The 24,792-nt window shown below is 40.3% G+C and overlaps 1 protein-coding gene across 3 annotated transcripts in view; it reads left to right on the top strand.

Annotated features, from left to right (window-relative positions):
* The window catches only part of ATP10A (ATPase phospholipid transporting 10A (putative)), a 242,105-nt gene that overhangs the window by 155,175 nt on the left and 62,138 nt on the right, over positions 1-24,792 (top strand). For all 3 annotated transcript variants that reach the window (XM_077296870.1, XM_077296872.1, XM_077296871.1), the window contains exons 6-10: positions 10,244-10,374; positions 11,597-11,849; positions 13,113-13,330; positions 13,445-13,639; positions 18,082-18,640. In XM_077296870.1, the coding sequence (XP_077152985.1) occupies positions 10,244-10,374; positions 11,597-11,849; positions 13,113-13,330; positions 13,445-13,639; positions 18,082-18,640 (1,356 nt within the window). The remainder of the gene's footprint in view (positions 1-10,243; positions 10,375-11,596; positions 11,850-13,112; positions 13,331-13,444; positions 13,640-18,081; positions 18,641-24,792) is intronic.

Here is a 24,792-nt window from a genome sequence, read left to right as displayed (position 1 = left end):
CCTCGTCACATAAAAGTAGAAACACAAAAGTCGCCGCTCAAAACTCGCAACGCGCAAAACTCGCTACATGCAAAACTCGCCATATGCAAAACTAGGCTCACGCAAAACTCGCCACACGTGCAAAACTCGCCTCATGGAAAACTCACCTCATGCAAAACTTGCACACACAGAAAAATTGCCACATGTACAAAAGTTGCACCACATGCAAAAGTTGCCTCACACAAAACTTGCACATACTCAAAACGCACCACACATAAAACTCGCCACGTGCAAAACTTGCCATGCACAAATCTTGCTGCACACAACTTGCTACACTAACCTGTCACATGCAACTCGACACACAAAATGTTGCTACACGCATGTCACCACACAAAACTCATTTCACAAAAGTCGCTACATGCATGTCGCCACACGCAACTCAACACACACAACTTGACACATGAAACTCACCCTAAAACACACACAAGTCTGGTATTGTCCTTCAAAAATAAAAATCTGATTAATAAGCAGACAAACTACAAGAGCAACAAATGTACCATATAGGAATCCGGCAGCTGTCAGTCACATGACCTGTCTATTATGTGTATGTGTGAGCTAATATATACTGCCAGGGGGGAGGGCTTCCTGTTGGCTGGGGATTTATCAGGCTGCCAACAGCAACCAATCACAGCTCAGCTTCTATTTTGCTACAGTTAATTAACCTGAGCTCTGATTGGTTAATATAGGCAACAAAGACATTCTCAGTATAACAAAGCTAATATATGTTGTGAAATTCTTCTATTAGCTTAGTTTTTACCTTTTAATAATTACATTTCTATCTATTTGTTTTGTGGTTTTTGTGTGCAGAATAAATTTTTGTTAACACATTCTATTTTGCTAACAGCAGTCATTAACCCGGGCGAAGCCGGGTAGTACAGCTAGTGTATATATATATATATATATATATATATATATATATATATATATATATATATATATATATATATATATATATATATATATATATATATACTTATATACTAGCTGAAGAGCCCGGCGTTGCCTGGGCATAGTAAATATCTGTGGTTAGTTATAGCACCTCACTTCTCTTATTTTCCCATCACGCCTCTCATTTTCCCCATCACATCTTTCATTTTCCCCCTCACTCCTCTTATTTTCCCCCTCACTCCTCTCATTCCCCCTAACACTTGTCATTTCGACCTCACATCTGTCATTTTCCGATCACTCCACTATTTCCCTCACTCCTCTCATTTTGCACTCACACCTTTTCATTTTCACCTCACACCTCTCATTTTCACCTTAGTATATACATGTTTGTCATCTCCCTTATATATAGTATACACCTGTATGTCATCTCCTGTATATAGTATATACCTGTATGTCATCTCCCCCGTATATAGTATATACCTGCTGTGTCATGTCCCCTGTATATAGTATATACCTGTATGTCATCTTCTCCTATATATACAGGTCCTTCTCAAAAAATTAGCATATAGTGTTAAATTTCATTATTTACCATAATGTAATGATTACAATTAAACTTTCATATATTATAGATTCATTATCCACCAACTGAAATTTGTCAGGTCTTTTATTGTTTTAATACTGATGATTTTGGCATACAACTCCTGATAACCCAAAAAACCTGTCTCAATAAATTAGCATATTTCACCCGTCCAATCAAATAAAAGTGTTTTTTAATAACAAACCAAAAAACAATCAAATAATAATGTTCAGTTATGCACTCAATACTTGGTCGGGAATCCTTTGGCAGAAATGACTGCTTCAATGCGGCGTGGCATGGAGGCAATCAACCTGTGACACTGCTGAGATGTTATGGAGGCCCAGGATGCTTCAATAGCGGCCTTAAGCTCATCCAGAGTGTTGGGTCTGGCGTCTCTCAACTTTCTCTTCACAATATCCCACAGATTCTCTATGGGGTTCAGGTCAGGAGAGTTGGCAGGCCAATTGAGCACAGTAATACCATGGTCAGTAAACCATTTACAGTGGTTTTGGCACTGTGAGCAGGTGCCAGGTCGTGCTGAAAAATGAAATCTTCATCTCCATAAAGCATTTCAGCCGATGGAAGCATGAAGTGCTCCAAAATCTCCTGATAGCTAGCTGCATTGACCCTGCCCTTGATGAAACACAGTGGACCAACACCAGCAGCTGACATGGCACCCTACACCATCACTGACTGTGGGTACTTGACACTGGACTTCAGGCATTTTGGCATTTCCTTCTCCCCAGTCTTCCTCCAGACTCTGGCACCTTGATTTCCGAATGACATGCAAAATTTGCTTTCATCAGAAAAAAGTACTTGGGACCACTTAGCAACAGTCCAGTGCCGCTGTTTATGGTTCAAAAGTGGCTTTACCTGGGGAATGCGGCACCTGTAGCCCATTTCCTGCACACGCCTGTGCACGGTGGCTCTGGATGTTTTTACACCAGACTCAGTCCACTGCTTCCTCAGGTTCCCCAAGGTCTGGAATCGGTCCTTCTCCACAATCTTCCTCAGGGTCCGGTCACCTCTTCTCGTTGTACAGCATTTTCTGCCACATTGTTTCCTTCCAACAGACTTACCATTGAGGTGCCTTGATACAGCACTCTGGGAACAGCCTATTTGTTGAGAAATTTCTTTTTGGGTCTTACCCTCTTGCTTGAGGGTGTCAATGATGGCCTTCTTGACATCTGTCAGGTCGCTAGTCTTACCCATGATGGGGGTTTTGAGTAATGAACCAGGCAGGGAGTTTTTAAAAGCCTCAGGTATCTTTTGCATGTGTTTAGAGTTAATTAGTTGATTCAGAAGATTAGGGTAATAGGTCGTTTAGAGGACCTTTTCTTGATATGCTAATTTATTGAGACAGGTTTTTTGGGTTATCAGGAGTTGTATGCCAAAATCATCAGTATTAAAACAATAAAAGACCTGACAAATTTCAGTTGGTGGATAATGAATCTATAATATATGAAAGTTTAATTGTAATCATTACATTATGGTAAATAATGAAATTTAACACTATATGCTAATTTTTTGAGAAGGACCTGTAGTATATACCTGTATGTAATCTCCTCCTATACATAGCATATACCTGTATGTCATCTCCTCCTGTATATACTATATACCTGTAGATAATCTGCTCCTGTATATAGTATATACCTGTGTGTCATCTCCTCCTGTATATAGTATATATCTGTATGTCATCTCCTCCTGTATTAGACCTCGTTCACACGTTATTTGGTCAGTATTTTTACCCCAGTATTTGTAAGCTAAATTGGCAGCCTGATGAATCCCCAGCCAACAGTAAGCCCACCCTCTGGCAGTATATATTAGCTCACACATACACATAATAGACAGGTCATGTGACTGACAGCTGCCGGATTCCTATATGGTACATTTGTTGCTCTTGTAGTTTGTCTGCTTATTAAACAGATTTTTATTTTTGAAGGATAATACCAGACTTGTGTGTGTTTTAGGGCGAGTTTCGTGTGTCAAGTTGTGTGTGTTGAGTTGCGTGTGGCGACATGCATGTAGCGACTTTTGTGAGATGAGTTTTGTGTGGCGACATGCGTGTAGCAACTTTTTGTGTGTCGAGTTGCATGTGACAGGTTAGTGTAGCAAGTTGTGTGCAGCAAGTTTTGCGCATGGCGAGTTTTGCGCGTGGCGAGTTTTATGTGTGGTGCCTTTTGAGTATGTGCAAGTTTTGTGTGAGGCAACTTTTGCATGTGTTGCAACTTTTGTGCATGTGGCAATTTTTCTGCGTGTGCAAGTTTTGCGTGTGGCGAGTTTTCCATGAGGTGAGTTTTGCACGTGTGCCGAGTTTTGCATGTGGAGAGTTTTGCGCGTGGCGAGTTTTGAGCGGCGACTTTTGTTTTGACTTTTATGTGGCAAGGTTGGTGTATGTGTGGTGAAATGTGCGCTGAGGGTGGTATATGTGTTCGAGCACGTGGTAGTGTGTGGCACATTTTGTGTGTGTGTTCATATCCCCGTGGTGGTGTGGTGATTATCCCATGTTGGGGCCCCACCTTAGCAACTGTACAATATATACTCTTTGGCGCCATCGCTCTCATTCTTTAAGTCCCCCTTGTTCACATCTGGCAGCTGTTAATTTGCCTCCAACACTTTTCCTTTCATTTTTTCCCCATTATGTAGATAGGGGCAAAATTGTTTGGTGAATTGGAAAGCGCGGGGTTAAAATTTCACCTCACAACATAGCTTTGACGCTCTCAGGGTCCAGACGTGTGACTGTGCAAAATTTTGTGGCTGTAGCTGCGACGCCTCCAACACTTTTTCCTTTCACTTTTTCCCCATTATGTAGATAGGGGCAAAATTGTTTGGTGAATTGGAAAGCGCGGGGTTAAAATTTCACCTCACAACATAACCTATGACGCTCTCGGGGTCCAGACGTGTGACTGTGCAAAATTTTGTGGCTGTAGCTGCGACGGTTCAGATGACAATCCCGGACATACATACATACACACATACACACATTCAGCTTTATATATTAGACTAGCTGAAGAGCCCGGCGTTGCCTGGGCATAGTAAATATCTGTGGTTAGTTATAGCACCTCACTTCTCTTACTTTCCCATCACGCCTCTCATTTTCCCCATCACATCTTTCATTTTCCCCCTCACATCTCTCATTTTCTTCCTCACACCCCATTTTCCCCCTCACTCCTCTTATTTTCCCCCTCACTCCTCTCATTCCCCCTAACACTTGTCATTTCGACCTCACATCTGTCATTTTCCAATCACTCCACTATTTTCCCTCACTCCTCTCATTTTGCACTCACACCTTTTCATTTTCACCTCACACCTCTCATTTTCACCTCAGTATATACATGTTTGTCATCTCCCTTATATATAGTATACACCTGTATGTCATCTCCTGTATATAGTATATACCTGTATGTCATCTCCCCTGTATATAGTATATATGTGTGTGTCATCTCCTCCTATATATAGTATATACCTGTATGTAATCTCCTCCTGTATATAGTATATACCTGTGTGTCATCTCACCTATATATAGTATATATCTGTGTGTCATCTCCTCCTGTATATAGTATATACCTGTATGTCATCTCCCCTGTATATAGTATATACCTGCTGTGTCATCTCCCCTGTATATAGTATATACCTGTATGTCATCTCCTCCTATATATAGTATATACCTGTATGTAATCTCCTGTATATAGTATATACCTGTGTGTCATCTCACCTATATATAGTATATATCTGTGTGTCAACTCCTCCTGTATATAGTATATACCTGTATGTCATCTCCTCCTATACATAGCATATACCTGTATGTCATCTCCTCCTGTATATACTATATACCTGTAGGTAATCTTCTCCTGTATATAGTATATACCTGTGTCATCTCCTCCTGTATATAGTTTATACCTGTATGTCATCTCCTCCTCTATATAGTATATACCTGTCATCTCTCCTGTATATAGTATATATCTGTGTGTCATCTCCTCCTGTATATAGTATATACCTGTGTGTCATCTCCCCTGTAAATAGTATATACCTGTGTGTCATCTCCTCCTGTATATAGTATATCTGTATGTCATCTCCTCCTGTATTAGCCCTCGCTCACACGTTATTTGTTCAGTATTTTTACCTCAGTATTTGTAAGCTAAATTGGCAGCCTGATAAATCCCCAGCCAACAGTAAGCCCACCCCCTGGCAGTATATATTAGCTCACACATACACATAATAGACTGGTCATGTGACTGACAGCTGCCGGATTCCTATATGGTACATTTGTTGCTCTTGTAGTTTGTCTGCTTATTAATCAGATTTTTATTTTTGAAGGATAATACCAGACTTGTGTGTGTTTTAGGGCGAGTTTCGTGTGTCAAGTTGTGTGTGTTGAGTTGCGTGTGGCGACATGCATGTAGCGACTTTTGTGAGATGAGTTTTGTGTGGCGACATGCGTGTAGCAACTTTTTGTGTGTCGAGTTGCATGTGACAGGTTAGTGTAGCAAGTTGTGTGCAGCAAGTTTTGCGCATGAAGAGTTTTGCGCGTGGCGAGTTTTATGTGTGGTGCGTTTTGAGTATGTGCAAGTTTTGTGTGAGGCAACTTTTGCATGTGTTGCAACTTTTGTGCATGTGGCAATTTTTCTGCGTGTGCAAGTTTTGCGTGTGGCGAGTTTGCCATGAGGTGAGTTTTGCACGTGTGGCGAGTTTTGCATATGGAAAGTTTTGCGCGTGGCGAGTTTTGAGCGGCGACTTTTGTGTTTCGACTTTTATGTGGCGAGGTTGGTGTATGTGTGGTGAAATGTGCGCTGAGGGTGGTATATGTGTTCGAGCACGTGGTAGTGTGTGGCGCATTTTGTGTGTGTGTTCATATCCCCGTGGTGGTGTGGTGATTATCCCATGTCGGGGCCCCACCTTAGCAACTGTACAGTATATACTCTTTGGCGCCATCGCTGTCATTCTTTAAGTCCCCCTTGTTCACATCTGGCAGCTGTTAATTTGCCTCCAACACTTTTCCTTTCATTTTTTCCCCATTATGTAGATAGGGGCAAAATTGTTTGGTGAATTGGAAAGCGCGGGGTTAAAATTTCACCTCACAACATAGCTTTGACGCTCTCGGGGTCCAGACGTGTGACTGTGCAAAATTTTGTGGCTGTAGCTGCGACGGTTCAGATGCCAATCCCGGACATACACACATACATACATACATACATACATACATACATACATACACACACACACATTCAGCTTTATATATTAGATATATATATATATATACAGTATATATATATAATTTATTTATTGTCTAAGGGGTACTTCCGTCTTTCTGTCTGCATCTTCCGTAACGGAAATCCCGCGTTGCTGATTGGTCTGGCCAGCTGCCTGTCATGGCTGCTGCGACCAATCAGCGACGGGCACAGTACGATTAGTCCCTCTCTACTCTCCTGCACTCAGTGCCCGGCGCCCGCTCCATACTCCCCTTCAGTCACCGCTCACACAGGGTTAATTAACGCACTCCGTTACCGCTGCTATTAACCCTGTGTCCCCAACTTTTTACTATTGATGCTGCCTATGCAGCATCAATAGTAAAAAGATGTAATGTTAAAAATGAAAAAACAAAAAAACCTGCTATTCTCACCTTCCGTTGTCTGACGATGCACTCGCGCCTGCCGCCATCTTCCGTTCCCAGAGATGCATTGCGAAATTACTCAGAAGACTTAGCGGTCTCGCGAGGCTGCTATATACTGCGTGGGCTGTGTTATATACTGCGTGGGCTGTGTTATATACTGCGTGGCTGCTTTATACTGCGTGGGCTGTGTTATATATTGTTTGGGCTGTGTTATATACTGCGTGGCTGCTATATACTGCGTGGGCTGTGTTATATACTGTGTGGCCTGTATTAACGCATCGGGCATTCTACAGTATGTATGTATATAGCAGCCACATAGTATATAGCACAGGCCACGTAGTATTTGTCTGCTATATACTACATGGCTCCTATATACTATGTGGCCTGTGCCATATAATATGTGGCTTCTACATACATACTTACATACTCTAGAATACCCGATGCGTTAGAATCGGGCCACCATCATAGTGTGTGTATGTGTATATATATATACACACACACACACACACACACACACACACACACACACACACACACACACACACACACACACAGTGAATGATGCTGCATATGCTCATCTGAGCTCGGCCAACTAAAATCAACTTTTTAGGACTTTCTTTTGGGCAACTATTTGAAAATTATGATTTGGCTCTGATAGAAACCGTGCCAAATCATAGGCAGGATGCATGGGTGACACACACAGCTTTCATAAAAAATTTGAAAAAATGCATTGCCAAATTACCGTACCTTTCTTTCCACCCCCCATTGAAAATAAAGTGAAAAAATAAAAAAAATACAAGTAGCGTCACATCCAGAAAAGTTTGATCTGTCAAAATATAAAATAATTAACCTGATTATTAAACACCGTTAACTGGATAAAAATTCAAAGCTCTAAAATTGCATTGATTGATCATTACAAAAACAAAGACTATAACAAGTGATCAAAATGTCATATGTACCCCAAAATGGTGTCAATAAAAACATTGTTTTGCCCTGTGAAAAATAAACCCCTCACAGCTCCATTCACCAAAAATAAAAACATTGTTTGCAAATAGACACAAAATAAAACTTTTAAAAAAGTTGATTTTTTTTCCTCACCACTAAAATAATAAAAAAAATGGCCAAATTTGCTGTATTCATACTGATCAGCAGAATCATACCGCAGTCATTGTTATCACACAATCTGTTGTAAAAACAATTCCCAAACAATGTCAGAATTGCATTTTTTTTTTCTCTATTTCACCACACTTGGAATTTTTTCCCTCTTTTCCAGTACACTATGTGGTAAAATAAATGGTGTCATTCAAAAGTACAACTCGTCCTGCAAAACCAACCTCTCGTATGTCTGTGGACAGATGAATAAAAAAGTTCTGGCTCTTAGAGGAAGGGAAGGAAAAAACTAAGTAAAAAATAACCGAATGGAAATTGGCCACAGAGGTTTCATCATCGATCCTCTCAAAAAACCGAGAATCTGCTGGCTCTAATACATTCAGTACTGGTTGAGTTGACGTCATTCCTTTATTTAGCTTTGGAAACGTGCCGTCTGAAACCATGGCATTCTCTAGTATAGACTCGGCCCTGGGAATGTGGATGTATGGCTTTCTGACTCATGGATTTCATAATGAAAATATTAATGTTTCTTCAAAGAATATTCTGTGAACATTCATTATTCAAGCTGGTGTCTCCTAATGAAAATATCCTTCACGATGCGGATGATACGATCAATCTTAAATGTTGTTTATCTGCAGACTAAGGTATTAGTCACCTAGCTGTCCATGTTTCGTGAACGTGCTATGGTTTTCATGAACACGTGCTTGGCATTCTTCATGTTCCATGAGTTCATGGCTATGACCATGTCTGTGCAGGTACTTGATCTATGAAGTAATTAGTGCATTGTTTCCCTTATTGCATTGCACCCTGTCCTAACTTGTTTTACCATTCAGGTATCGCATTCATTTATTTTTTTTATTTCTCTCGGATGCCTCACTTGTCTGTATTGTTTCCAAATCTCTTTTTGATATCTCTCGGGACCTATTTCTACATAAAAAAGTGAAATATTTTAATGATTCATAATCACAATTCTTACAGACTTTCCAGTTTGAGACGTACCAACTTTGTATAACTTTTACAGAGTAACCGTCTTTTATTTTTATTAAAAAAAAAAAAACCTCAAAATAATACATATAAAAATAATGAACATAATTTATCACACACTTTTTAGTTTATTTCTCTTCCTAGACTGATCCTTCATTCTCCATTTACAGGTTAATTTTTACTGAGGAACATGGCAGTTAGTGCTCTTAAAATTGTATGGAGATGAGTGGTAGGTGCAGAGGCAGACGCAGGTATTCTACTACGCCTTCTCCTGAAAGTACAGAATAGACTTAAACTAAGGTGTTGCTTTCCAGTTATCTATCTCTATATGCCCATACCCAAGTGTATAGAACATGTAAAGCTATGAAGTTTTTCAAGTGGGAAATATTTGGGGGAGTGGGGGTCCGGGAGATGCATACTCTTTTTGGACGAGGGTTTTTTTCCCCCTGCAGAGGCGTTTGTTTTTTTTCTTCGTCCTTTGGACACTGCTTCGTTTAGAGTGAATTTAGTCAGAGGTGACCTGCGTTTTTCTTTCACCAGGGATTTTTCAAAACGTCTTCAGGAGAAAAGAAAAAAGCTCCTCATATGAACAGCAAAGTGGATTTCTGCTAGAAATGAATTAGTTTTTGAAGGGGCTTTTCAGTAGGATTTTGCAATGGATCTGCACTAAAAACAAACTGTATGAGCATAGGCAAAGGTTAGAAAGGGCACATAGGCTTGTACACCACGTCTTTTGTTATGCACCCAGGTAAATACATTGTCTGCATCCTAACTTCATTAATATATGTTACATTCATTGGGTTCTACTTTTCCACCAACCCCTGTGAGCCCACGCGGCCAACAATGTAATATGAAATCTAATGACTGGATATATGTGTTAGATCTGTAAATTATTCACCTCAAACCACAAAGATTTGATTGTTTTGTTCTCATGATCTTTAAAAATGGGCTTCTATATGGAGGGTCCAACCCTTCAGATGTCAAAGTGTTTAAAGGTTGAAAGGTACAGTGATATCTTTTCTACTCTCCTTTAGGTCATGCGCTCTGGGTATACCAGTATGGGGAAAAGAGACCAGTGTTTGATGTCCTCGGGAGCGATGGCAATTATGTAAAGCCACTTCTTTCAGCTGTATATTTATTTTTCACCATGATCATTGTTTTACAGGTAACCAATGTAGTTTTAACTATCCTTAGGCCGCAATATTTCACATTTTAAAAGCAAAATGGTACCATTAAAATAAAATGGATGTGATCTATGAATATCAGCATCCAACCCTAAGAAAAGAGAATTATTTTCTTTTCTTCATTGCTTCTACTTTTACTTGGTGCAATCAACAATTATTGGGAGGGCATCTGAGTGCATGTTTTCAATATGTGGGAAGCATTGGCTTTGCTCTTTCGTTTTTTTTTTTTTCTCTTTTTGGATGTGAATGTCCCCACAATGGATCTGCCCCCATCCACCTTCCCTATGCCATGGACTATAGCCCCCACCCTGGATCTGCCCCCATCCACCTCCCCTATGCCATGGACTATAGCCCCTACCCTGGATCTGCCCCCATCCACCTTCCCTACAGCTCCTACCCAACATCCCCACAGTCCCTATCCCTATTGCCTTTATACACTTGCTTTGGCAAAACTGATGTGTATTTGGTCCTGCCAATAAAGCTTCTTTGAATCTTGAATCTTGAATGTCATGATCATTAAAACATGCCATTGAAGCTTATTTTTCATGAATACACAAGCTATTATGGGATTCGTTTAGCTGATGTGTCATGAAAACTATTAAGAGGATGTCTATGAATGATGCCATATAGTGACATCCTAACAAACATTGCATGGTATTTTCCATTTATTTGGCATGCTGACGTGTTTCTTTGAGTCCCATGGATTTGCTTAGTGTGTACATCAAGAGTTTTTTCCTGGCATACTTACTAATAGGCTTTTAGAGATGGAAATAGAGTTTTGAGATGTTGATTAGTAGCATGCGCTATATTGAAATTTTTATAATTCACAAACTATAAGTAGACTACATAAACCTGAACCTCTTGAATAGTTCAGGAGACAAAATGGCAAATAGTACAGGTAGTAAAGATGACCTTTCTGTTTTGGCAGAAATGTAAATTTATGTGTGTAGCTATAATCTGGCAGGCATGTCTCAGGCTCCTAATATATGACCTGATGCACGCTGGCTATACTATGTAACGTACTACCCTATGAAAACTGAAGTGCCATTACTCTGAATGCGTTTATTTGCATGCGTTAAAAAACCAAACAACTGAACTGACATTTAGAAGCAGAGCTATTGCTAGGTGCTATTTCAGGATGCTTCTAGTTTATTCTTCAGAAATTAACCTTTCCTTACTTTTTATTTTTTTCCCCTTTGACAGGTGCTTATTCCAGTTTCTCTTTATGTTTCGATTGAAATTGTTAAAATCTGCCAAGTATATTTTATTCACCAAGATAAAGACTTGTATGACGAAGAAACTGACTCTCGTCTTCAGTGTCGAGCTCTAAACATCACTGAAGATTTGGGTCAGATACAGTACATCTTCTCCGATAAAACTGGAACGCTAACGGAGAATAAAATGGTGTTTAGAAGATGCACAGTGTCCGGAGTAGAATATTCCCATGATGCTAATGGTGAGCACACTGTACTGTGCGGAAGTTAGATTTAGTCTCAATGGTAACAGGAAATTATATGGGCTATTGTTGTGTGTGCACCGCTTTGTAAAATATGTTGTCTTGTATCTGCATTCTGTATGTCTCCTACCATCACTCTCATAGACTTGGGATGAAATGGCAATATGGATGCTCTACCACTGATCCATTCATGCTCCTCACATTAGTCATATTTTGTCAGTAAATCTCATGATCTTCTGTTTCTACCTTTTTAGGCTTACATGGTTTCCTATCATATAAGACCTGCTTTGAACCTTGGTGCATGCTTAATTCCAATTTTGAAAATGAGCCACTTGCAGTCCTTTTAGGTCAAACTGCACTTCATACTAAGAATTAAAAGCTGCTCTTGTCTGCATACTTGTTATATTCATTACTAGTGCTTTAAGACAAGTTTTCCTTGGAAGTTATAAGAGATCCTTAGCATAAATGTAGCACAGTATAAAAGTAGAAAGGCCTTAGGCTGCCCTAATGACAAACGCCTTAATTTCCCTGCTCACTTTAGGGATGCAGCTTGTAGAAAAATGCATATTTAGCTACCTGAGCAGCCCTGATAACTACAAAACAAAGCCATCTGTGAATATAATGTTTCAGCTGTTAGTTCTCCCATATACACTCCAGCGCCCTGTGAGATGGGCATCTGTTTAACTTTTTTCTGTCTGCCAGGGTATGGCAGAGCTTGCTCGGAGCATTATTATTAGACCCTGCTGCTGCGGCGGCGATAAATATTTCTGCAATGAAAAGTGCATTACTTTGACACCCATCTGTCAGCAGCTTTTAATTCTCCAATGAAATGGTGTCCCACTCCAGAACTTTTTCTGTATGAATTGCCACTGAGATATTTCATTTGCTAAAGTTCTGAAGTGACATTTGTTGCCCTCCATCCGGAAAAGTCTGATACAAGACCTCCATGTTATAGTCGCAAATAGAAAAGACCAGGTAAATTTTGGTTGTAATGTTTGGTTTATACATGTTTATGGTGGATCTGATAAAAAGCAAGAAGTGCCAAGAAATAAATGATTTTGGTTTGTAGATGAATGTAGCAGCATTAAATAGAGAAGGATGACAAGAAGCTTTGACCCTTTAGTTTTGCTATTTGTGGCTAGCTTGTTTTCTGTAATGTTAATTGAAAATGTCTCCCCTTGCACAGTTTGCTAAGATGCATATAGAAGATTTCATTTTTTACACGTCCTGTGGCATTTATAATTTTTAAAATTTGATCTACAGCAAAGCGTTTAGCAGCCTATCAGGAAGTAGAGTCGGAAGAAGAGGACATTGTGCCAAAATCAGGAACTCTCCCACGAAGAGATAGCAGTGACAGTCATCATAGTGTTAAAGTGATCCATAGGAGCCAAAGTACTAAGACTCACCGGCGTACAGGCAGCCGAGCTGAAGTTATGAAAGCTAGCATCCTCTCCAAGCACACTGCATTCAGTAGTCCCATGGTCAGTGCTTTCTAAAGAAAATGTCCATCTTTGTTTGTATGTAATTGCTGGGCACAATTTAAATACACCATCATACATTTTGCTTTCATATTTTCTTTTATACTCTCTCTTTAGGAAAAAGATATCACCCCTGACCCAAAGCTACTAGAAAAAGTCAATGATTGTACGAAAGCCTTGAAAATCATGCGAAACCATGAAGATCTATTTTCCCAATCAACACCAGAACTGATGGATGTACTTGACTTTTTCGTTGCCTTGACTATTTGCAACACCGTAGTTGTAACCGCACCAAACCAACCAAGACAAAAGGTACATGTGGCAGTACGTGATGAATGTACCTATTTGTCTCGGCTGTGTGGTTAAACCTTCATACCAAAACGTTTTTATATGTTTATGGCCAAAGGTTTTGAAACGGATTTAGATTTGCTGCTTTAGTTTTTGTAGTGTACAGTATAGAATAAACTTGGCACTCAGAGGATAGTAGTTTGTGATAATAAAGTTCCTTTTAAAGGAACAATGCTTTTTCTAGCATGACTGATCACATCACAAGGCCAAACTGATAATTAAGTCTTTTGATGAACAAAACATTGACATTTTGGATCCATGGTCAGGAAACGCCCTAGGTCTCAATCATTGAGAACATGTGGTCAATCCTCAAAACTTATGATAAACTCCAAGCACGGATTAGGCAACAGCAGGTTGCCATGAGTCAGGATTTGACTGAGAAGCTGATATATCACAAGCCAATTGCAGAAGTAATCAAAAATAAGGATCAATACTATAAATATTTTGTCTTTGCACAAACTTGATGTGTTTATCAATAAAAGTTTTAAAAACCTATGTAATACTTTATAATTGTACTTCAATAACCTTAAAATTGACTAAAGAATTTTAAAACTCTGAAAATGCAAACGGAATACCAACATTTGTAAGTCTGAAAACTTTTGGCCATGACTGTAGGTTCTTTTTTTAAGAGTGGGGAACATGGAAAATTTCTCATATATTAGCTTTCAAGTGATTTTCAGTATTACTGATGGGAGGATGATTAAAATAGTTTTCTGTAAGCTAATATTTTTCAGTTGGAAAAGGTCATTAAAAAGATTAGAGGTGTTCCACCATTTTCATATTTATGACCTATCCTTAAGTCCTCAATATTACATCCGTGGGACTAGAGAGGTCTGGTAGGGACAGAAGGGCACAATAGGGCAATACCGCAAGATAAATAAGAGAGGGTGAGAGTGACAGTAGTGCTCGCCTGGGGTGGTTTTGTAAGGACACAACACCTCTAAGAGCTTTAGAATCCCTGGCTGGAGGGAAAAAAAATCAAGACTGCAATTCCCTTTAGTGAAGGAGTCTTTATTCCTGCAAGTTCAGCCCCGGCACAATAATATCTGCACTAAAGTGAATCTGTGGGGTTTCAGGCACTCGACACCCCCACCAATCTGCTGTTATCTGCTCTGGCAGCGGACATGATCTGCAGTACCCAGCAGCAGCCACTAAACAGTTATGGCTATGTTCCACTTCTTGCACTGTTTAAAAGCTGCCAGACCAGATATCAGCTGATCTGTGGAAGTGCATGGTCTTGGATTTGACATTGACGACCTGTCCAAAGGATAAATAAATTAAGAGAATCAGAGTTTTTTTCATATATAAAAAATTGTAATTTTTATTGTTACATATAGTATTAACAATTAATCATTATATTACGTACAAAAGACAATCTGTCCATATGGAAAGGAAGATGATCCAACTAGGTGATAAATCCAGTGAAAAATGCTACAACACAGGACTGACTATATATGCGGCTTCTAGCTAATTACCAACAGCCCTATAGGCATAATCTAAACCAGTCTTTTCTGAATAAGAGCGATAGCACCTGATATGTGTCAATAATAATTGCGTTATAAAAATAATTGCACTAATTCAATGACTTATAGGTGTCGCATCATATTCAGAGTGAGATTACACATATAGATATGAAAAAAATAGGGGTTAATTACCCATAATATCACAATGTCAGATCTGGGAGCGTTTGATAAAAGCGCTACAACACAAAACTGACTATATGTTATCACTTCTAGCAAATTGCCAAAGAAGTCCTATCAACATATATAAGGTAATCCTAAATAAATCCTCTCTGAATGAGAGCGACAGAACATGGTATATATCGGTAATGGTCACACTATTAAGGTGACTGCACTGGTTCAATGACCTATGAGCGTCGCATCTCATTTAGAAGTAAACCGCATGTAAACATCTAACAAAATATAAAGGTTAATTACCCATTTTATCAGATAGTCAGACCTGGGAGCGTTCACTGTTCCCCGACGCGCGTTTCGCGAGAAAATAGCCTCTCGCTTCCTCAAGGGGGCGTGAACGCTCCCAGGTCTGACTATCTGATAAAATGGGTAATTAACCTTTATATTTTGTTAGAAGTTTACATGCGGTTTACTTCTAAATGAGATGCGACGCTCATAGGTCATTGAACCAGTGCAGTCACCTTAATAGTGTGACCATTACCGATATATACCATGTTCTGTCGCTCTCATTCAGAGAGGATTTATTTAGGATTACCTTATATATGTTGATAGGACTTCTTTGGCAATTTGCTAGAAGTGATAACATATAGTCAGTTTTGTGTTGTAGCGCTTTTATCAAACGCTCCCAGATCTGACATTGTGATATTATGGGTAATTAACCCCTATTTTTTTCATATCTATATGTGTAATCTCACTCTGAATATGATGCGACACCTATAAGTCATTGAATTAGTGCAATTATTTTTATAACGCAATTATTATTGACACATATCAGGTGCTATCGCTCTTATTCAGAAAAGACTGGTTTAGATTATGCCTATAGGGCTGTTGGTAATTAGCTAGAAGCCGCATATATAGTCAGTCCTGTGTTGTAGCATTTTTCACTGGATTTATCACCTAGTTGGATCATCTTCCTTTCCATATGGACAGATTGTCTTTTGTACGTAATATAATGATTAATTGTTAATACTATATGTAACAATAAAAATTACAATTTTTTATATATGAAAAAAACTCTGATTCTCTTAATTTATTTATGATTAATTTGAGTTTAGTATATGTATCCATTGATATATTGCTGGTTTTTTTGTATGTCCAAAGGATAAGTTGTCAATATCAAAGCTGTGGAGAACCCTTTTAAGGTTCACTTTACTGTGTCAGTAGGTACCAATTAGAAAGGGTTAATTTTATAGCATACCTCCTGTCCCAAGGTTTGCTGGGTGCAGTAGTGTAGATTGTATAAGACATTTCATTTTACACTTCCTACCTTACTTTTGGATATTAAATCCAAATTTGTGTTATTTCCCCCTCATATGTGCCTATTGGGCCATTATTGATAGTATCTGTTGAAGCAGATCTTACAATAACATATATTTTAAAACAATTGTAAACTAATGAGTTATATAGAAAAGAACCTGAAGACCCACCTCTTCCGACAAGCCTACAATCTGCAGTAATCGCCAATCGACCAAACCGCTGCACGACCAGCTCTACCCTCGCCTACTGTATCCTCCCCCATCCCTTGTAGATTGTGAGCTTTCGCGGGCAGGGTCCTCTCTCCTCATGTACCAGTCGTGACTTGTATTGATTAAGATTATTTAGTTGTTTTTTATTATGTATACCCCACCTCACATATAAAGCGCCATGGAATAAATGGCGCTATAATAATAAAAAATAATAAAATTATAAACGTTTTATAAAAATCATGCCCGTTGTACAAATCTGCCCCTCCGTTGTCTCTGGTGATTGACAGCGCTGGTTTGCCTAGAACCGTGTCCTCACGCCCCCCACAGGTCATGTTCTCAGGATCAGGTGATGGAAGTAGCATCATGTCATTAGGGATTCTCTCACCCATGCAATACTATGGAAATCCTGAAAACCTGACCTGTGGAGGGCTATGAGGACTGGAGTTTGGGAAACACTGACCTAGAGCCAGTGTTGGCTCAGAAGAAAGCCAGTGCCTACACTCCACAAGAAGAGCGTGCACTCACACATCGCTCTCCTCTCTACTGCAGTAGTGGAGCCGCTATAGCAGAGAGGAGAACTGTGCATACACTTTGATCTAGGAACTTTGACAGGCAACCTCTTTCTAAGCGTTAGCTAGTCCAGCAATTGACTAAGCACTTGGGTCTGCCTTTTCTAACTCTTGATTAGGTGTCATTCTAGTAGGACCTTCAAGTGACCTTTCATTTTTTTTAAGTCTGACCATTTAATACACGGATGCCGCTAGTCTGCCACAGTAGTAACTAGTAGTGATGAGCGAATATACTCGTTACTTGAGATTTCTCGAGCATGCTCGGGGGTCCTCCGAGTATTTTTTAGTGCTCGGAGATTTTGTTTTTCTTGCCGCAGCTGAATGATTTACATCTGTTAGCCAGCATAGTACATGTGGCGGTTGCCTGGTTGCTAGGGAACCCCCACATGTACTTATGCTGGCTAACAGATGTAAGTCATTCAGCTGCGGCAAGAAAAACTAAAACTCGGAGCACTAAAAAATACTCGGAGGACCCCCGAGCATGCTCGAGAAATCTCAAGTAACAAGTATATTCGCTCATCACTAGTAACTAGTCTTACATCTGACAGTCATAATTTCAAATAGAGCATATATTTGTTTGTTTTTTTTATGAAAACCACTCCTTCCTATAAATCACAGTGAATGTCCAGAATCTAAAACTATTGCTAAACACTAAAATGTATATATTACATTTTTAGGTAAGGGTTCGATTTGAACTGAAATCTCCAGTTAAAACCATTGAAGACTTCATCCGGAGATTTACACCCAGCAGGCTAACTTCTGGATCAAATAGCAGCAGTTCTTCGAGTCTTTCGACTAGCAAATCAATGCAAAGAATTGGATCAAGTATCTTATCCTCAACCTCAACCGAGGGCAATTTTATGAAGCTGGAAGGAAAATTGTCCTGCTCTCCACAGATCACTTTAAGTGGTCAGACTTCTCAACAGGGCAGTAAACTATCAGATGATGGACATGAATGCGAGTTGCGCTACGAGGCAGAGAGTCCTGATGAAGCTGCACTTGTATATGCAGCCAGGGCATATAATTTTTCTCTGGTTGGTAGATTGTCTGACCAAGTAACGGTGGAATTGCCCCATTTGGGGAGATTAAACTTTGAACTCTTGCATACGCTGGGATTTGACTCAACCAGGAAAAGAATGTCTGTTGTGGTTAGACATCCAGTTACAGACGAAATTGTTGTTTACACTAAAGGGGCGGACTCCGTTGTTCTTGATCTCGTAGAATCAAGGTCTAAAGGTAAGACATAACATTACTTGTATATAATAGCCGTGTTCTCCATCTCTTCAGCTGTTGTAAAACTACAATTCAGTTACTGGGAGACCACTATATTATATGAAGAGGGTTGGCGCTAGTTGTCTATTTGAAAAGTCTACAGTCTAAGTCTGACTTTACCCTTCACCTAGCGTTTTTTTTTATTTATTTTTTTAATTCAGTTCATCTACATTATACCAGAATTTTACTGTATTTATTTAGTTTTAGCCAGATTTGACAGTGAAACCGTCTGATCCTTATTTCTTTTTTTATATTACCTTTTTAATTACTATAGTGACTTTATTACTGTGTTTCTCCTCACAGCTACATAACTGATGCTGTGTAAGCAAGACAAACAGTCGGTCTCTTTCTCTTTCTCTATGATGAGGAAAATGTTTGTGCTTTGGGGCGGCCTGTGAGCAGGTCTCTCCTTGGGTTCTCTGGCTTAGACCAGAAAGATAAGACTCTGCCTACAGTCCTGCCCCGGAGCACGGGCATATCATTTATTGAAAATTTCTAACACTGATTACACAAGAACCACAAGACGGATTTCTTCATCCCAGGTATCATTTTAATCAGTATAATGGCGCCAACCTGACAATGTATGTAGGTTACTTATCAAAATCCTGCTGACTGGTTCGCTTTAAGCGAAAAATACTTAGTATTGTTGCAGCCATGATAACGTATAGTTATGTGTCCTCCACAGTTGACCACCATAGAAAAAAACAATTCAATTGCTGTTTGCATTTGCACAATTTATTGCGCAAATTTCCAGCAAATATATTCCTTGTGAATGTAACCCTGAATCAGGCTACATTAGTGGGGATAAATTAAGTGAGCGTATGTCTCTCCGAGTGATGTGATGCACAAAAATCGCTGCATTCTTAAGGCCCCAAAAAGCTGCCACCTAAGGGAGTTAAAAACTAATATGTTAAGTGATTCCTATGGTGTTTTATAAAAAGTACCGATCCGAAATGAACTCTGTGCTTTAAATGGATCAGAGAATGCCACTAGCTTATGAATTATGGAACACACTCTAAAATAATGTGACGTTCGGGTCACTGCCAAGCATGTTATCGATGTACAAGGTGTCTGCTCTTGGTATGAGTGCCTCATATATTTGTTACTGACATGGATATACATTATATAGAAATAATGTACGAGCTCTTCAGAATGAGTAGGATGTTAAAGTAGTGCATGCTGTGTGTCCCAAGGGCATAAAGGGCAGAATGAGATGTCCCTCACTCATGTGCTCGTAATGGTCGATACAAATCTTAATAATCATGTTCCAGGATTGTGCAGAGCATGCTCCCATAATGTTACATTGCTGTATGTGGGGAGGGGGCATATTGCTAGAAATGTTTATAAAAAGCAGCTGCATTGCTTCCTAAGACTTGACTGCACATATGTAAGGAGGATTTGTGCAGGTATGTATGTCTGTAGTTTCAGATGGCTGCTTTTCGTGTATTCAAGACATTCTAATGAGAACTCTCGTATTCGAGAGAGTCTCTCCTAGCTGCACATGCGTTTCGGGCCCCGGGTCACATGGGATTACTTTTTGAACCTGTTCCCAGTACAGAGAGCCAAAGCAGATGGTATCAAATGGTATTTTATGGCTAAAAATAACTGCAATAGTTTTGTTTAACAAAAATGCATGTTCTTCACTGAACCGTAACTTCGAGATTTCCAATAAATTGGCGAAATAAAAGATTCAAGTGTACATCATTCTGTGAGGTCTGCATGCCACATTTGGCTTGATGATAGTCTTTCTGATCAGTTTTCCACCTTAAGGGACAACTATATGGGCATCTTGATTTAAAGCAACCTTGGTATGTCTTAACCCCTTCCCGACCTGTGACACAGCGTATGCGTCATGAAAGTCGGTGCCAATCCGACCTGTGACGCATATTCTGTGTCACAGAATGATCGCGTTCCTGCAGGCCGGGTGAAAGGGGTAACTCCAATTTCACCCGACCTGCAGGGACAGGGGGAGTGATAATTCAGCCTATGGGGGGGTGGCTTCGCCCCCCCCCGTGGCTACGATCACTCTGATTGGCTGTTGAAAGTGAAACAGCCAATCAGAGAAATCTGTAATATTTCACCTATGAAAATTGGTGAAATATTACAATCCGGCCATGGCTGGAGACCCCGATCTGGCCCCCCCACGACTGACGGCGGCGATCTGCAGCCGCCGTCATTGTTCCCTACCCCTCCGTCCTGTCCTAAGCGCCTTCCTCTCCCCTCCGCCCCTCCCCCGTCCTCCCCTAAGCCCCCCCCCCCCCCGCTGTCCGATCGCACCCCCCCATACTTACCTAGTCCCGGTGTCCCTCCCGGTGTCCTCGGTCTTCTCGCATGGGCGCCGCCATCTTGGAAAATGGCGGGCGCATGCGCAGTGTCGGCAGATTCGTTCCCTGTACATTTTGATCGCTGTGATAGAACTTATCACAGCAATCAAAATAAAAAAAATAGTAAATAAACCCCCCCTTTATCACCCCCATAGGTAGGGACAATAAAATGCAGAAAATATATTTATTTTTGTTTTTCCATTAGGGTTAGGGGTAGGGTTGCACTAAAAAATCATTTTTGAGGAAAGAAAAATTATTTTTTATTTTCACGGCTCTGCGTTATAAACTTCTGTGAAGCACCTGGGGGTTTAAAGTGCCCACTATGCATCTAGATAAGTTCCTTGGGGGGTCTAGTTTCCAAAATGGGGTCACTTGTGGGGGAGCTCCAATGTTTAGGCACACAGGGGCTCTCCAAACGCGACATGGTATCCGCTAATGATTGGAGCTAATTTTCCAATCAAAAAGTCAAATGGCACGCCTTCCCTTCCGAGCCTTGCCGTGCACCCAAACAGTGGTTTACCCCCACATATGAGGTATCTGCGTACTCAGGAGAAATTGCCCAACAAATTTTAGGATCCATTTTATCCTGTTGCCCATGTGAAAATGAAAAAAATGAGGCCAAAAGAATTTTTTTCTGAAAAAAAAAAAAAGTACTTTTTCATTTTTACGGATCAATTTGTGAAGCACCTGGGGGTTTAAAGTGCTCAATATGCATCTAGATAAGTTCCTTGGGGCGTCTAGTTTCCAAAATGGGGTCACTTGTGGGGGAGCTCCAATGTTTAGGCACACGGGGGCTCTCCAAACGCGACATGGTGTCCGCTAAAGATTGGAGCCAAATTTTCATTCAAAAAGTCAAATGGCGCTCCTTCCCTTCCGAGCTCTGTCGTGCGCCCAAACATTGGTTTACCCCCACATATGAGGTATCAGCGTACTCAGAACAAATTGAACAACAACTTTCGTGGTTCAGTTTCTCCTTTTACCCTTGGGAAAATAAAAAAATTGTTGCTAAAAATCATTTTTGTAACTAAAAAGTTAAATGTTCATTTTTTTCCTTCCATGATGCTTCTGCTGCTGTCAAACACCTGAAGGGTTAACAAACTTCTTGAATGTGGTTTTGAGCACCTTGAGGGGTGTAGTTTTTAGAATGGTGTCACTTTTGGGTATTTTCAGCCATATAGAACCCTCAAACTGACTTCAAATGTGAGGTGGTCCCTAAAAAAAATGGTTTTGTAAATTTTGTTGTAAAAATGAGAAATCACTGGTCAAATTTGAACCCTTATAACTAAAAAAAAAATTTTGTTTCCAAAATTGTGCTGATGTAAAGTAGACATGTGGGAAATGTTATTTATTAACTATTTTGTGTCACATAACTCTCTGGTTTAACAGAATAAAAATTCAAAATGTGAAAATCGCAGAAATTATTGACCTAAATTTACCACTAACATGAAGCCCAATATGTCACGAAAAAACAGTCTCAGAATCGCTAGGATCCGTTGAAGCATTCCTGAGTTATTACCTCATAAAGGGACACTGGTCAGAATTGCAAAAAATGGCCAGGTCATTAAGGTCAAAATAGGCTGGGTCATGAAGGGGTTAAAATATAACATTTAAATGGATGGTTTCCGTCTCAAGTTATCAGTCAGGTCCCCAAAGTTAGATATGGCTGCTCATTGCTATATTTTATATTCATCTCGCCAATACTTGAAAAAGTAAAAGTACAAATTTGAAAATGTGTTCAGTCTAAAGGTACCTTCACACTGAACAACTTAACAACGATAACGATAGCGATCCGTGACGTTGCAGCGTCCTGGATAGCGATATCGTTGTGTTTGACACGCAGCAGCGATCAGGATCCTGCTGTGACATCGTTGGTCGGAGCTAGAAGGCCAGCACCTTATTTCGTCGCTGGATCACCCGCTGACATCGCTGAATCGGCGTGTGTGACGCGGATTCAGTGATGTCTTCACTGGTAACCAGGGTAAACATCGGGTTGCTAAGCGCAGGGCCGCGCTTAGTAACCCAATATTTACCCTGGTTACCATTGTAAATGTCAAAAAAACCAAACACTACATACTTACATTCCGGTGTCTGTCGCGTCCCCCGGCGTCCGCTTCCCTGCACTGTGTCAGCGCCGGCCGGCCGTAAAGCAGAGCACAGCGGTGACATCACCGCTCTGCTTTAGGGCCGGCGCTTACACAGTGCAGGGAAGCTGACGCCGAGGGACGCGACAAACACCGGGATGTAAGTATGTAGTGTTTTTTTTTTTTTTTTACATTTACACTGGTAACCAGGGTAAACATCGGGTTACTAAGTGCGGCCCTGCACTTAGTAACCCGATGTTTACCCTAGTTACCCGGGGACTTCGGCATCGTTGGTCGCTGGAGAGCTGTCTGTGTGACAGCTCTCCAGCGACCACACAACGACGAAACAGCGACGCTGCAGCGATCGGCATTGTTGTCTATATCGCTGCAGCGTCGCTTAATGTGACGGTACCTTAAGTCTTGCATAAAGCCACCATACATGACCAGTGTGGCCGTATTAATCTGATTTATTTCATGTGATGGTTCACAAGACTAATCATTTTGATAAGCAAACAAGCAGTTGATTTGACTTCCCATCGATAATTGGGTCTTAAGACGCGTACCCCTTACATAGCGCAGCTGTTAGAGACCTATTTCTAAAAGCAGTGGATCAGATCAGTAGTGCTGGTACCTGTCAGGTTGGCTACACATAGCCAAAGTCCCGAACACTCCAAATCTACATTCAGTTTGTTGATCGTCTGCACAGAGGAACATAAATCATGTGCAAGATACCTAGCAGATATTCAAGGCTGCCCACTAAGGGGATCGTTTACTGAATGTCTAAATCATATTTCCAAACTACTAAATGAAAGATGTATAAAAAATAGTAGAAAAGAAAGCAGTTACACAGATGGATATCTGGCTATGCCTCAAAGCTGCAGCTCATCACCGTTCTGCCCTCAGAACAAGAAACACTGCAGTCTTTTTTGTCCCACCTTTATGAAAGACTAGGCAGCTGCTACTTGTTTGTAGAAATATCCATTCTTTATTTTGATTTTATATTGATCATATTATTTGACACTCCTAAGCCAGTAGAGCTTTTCCACAAGTATAGGGCAGTGACATTTCCGAAGATGAGACTACTGGTAACTTCTTTTTACCAAACAACCCCTTTGATCACAAGAGTGAAGCACTTTTATCCCCATTGGAATGGAACAGCCGTGAGCATGATCGTCCTTCTCTATGTGGACTGCCAGAAAAAGCCGACCATAGCGCTCTGCAGTTCCATAAGGAATAAACAGAGGAGAAGAGCATGGCACTATTGTTCCATTCTAATGGGGATAAAAGTCCCTTGTTATGAATATCGGCACCAATCTTTAGGTTGCCACCTTTCCTATGGATAAGTGATTCTTTCTTTTCATCGGACAACCCTTTTAACTGTGTCCACACTACAAGCTGTCATAAAGTTGATATCCGTACTCTTAGGTACGCCATTCTTTTATGCTGGTTTCTGTAAAAGAACTCTAAATGTTCTGTCTAAACCACTATGTATGGTTCGCCATACATATTATTTTGTTGTGGCACAATTTTTCAGTGTCTAGTTAGTCTATTAAGTGATCGACGATCAGCTAACAAATAACTGACCAGAGATCATTGTGTGCCGTTGTTCGGCTAGTGTATTGTAAATCCAGCATTACTTTCCTCTTTTTCTACTGAGATCTCATGCATGCTCAGCTGAGGAGATCATGCATGTGTATGGGAGACTCGGAGA

The sequence above is a fragment of the Ranitomeya variabilis genome, chromosome 3 (assembly GCF_051348905.1).
Source record: "Ranitomeya variabilis isolate aRanVar5 chromosome 3, aRanVar5.hap1, whole genome shotgun sequence".
NCBI classification, from domain to species: Eukaryota; Metazoa; Chordata; class Amphibia; order Anura; family Dendrobatidae; genus Ranitomeya; species Ranitomeya variabilis.
The sequence above is the reverse complement of the archived record's forward strand: the minus strand, read 5'-3'. Positions and strand labels throughout refer to the sequence as shown.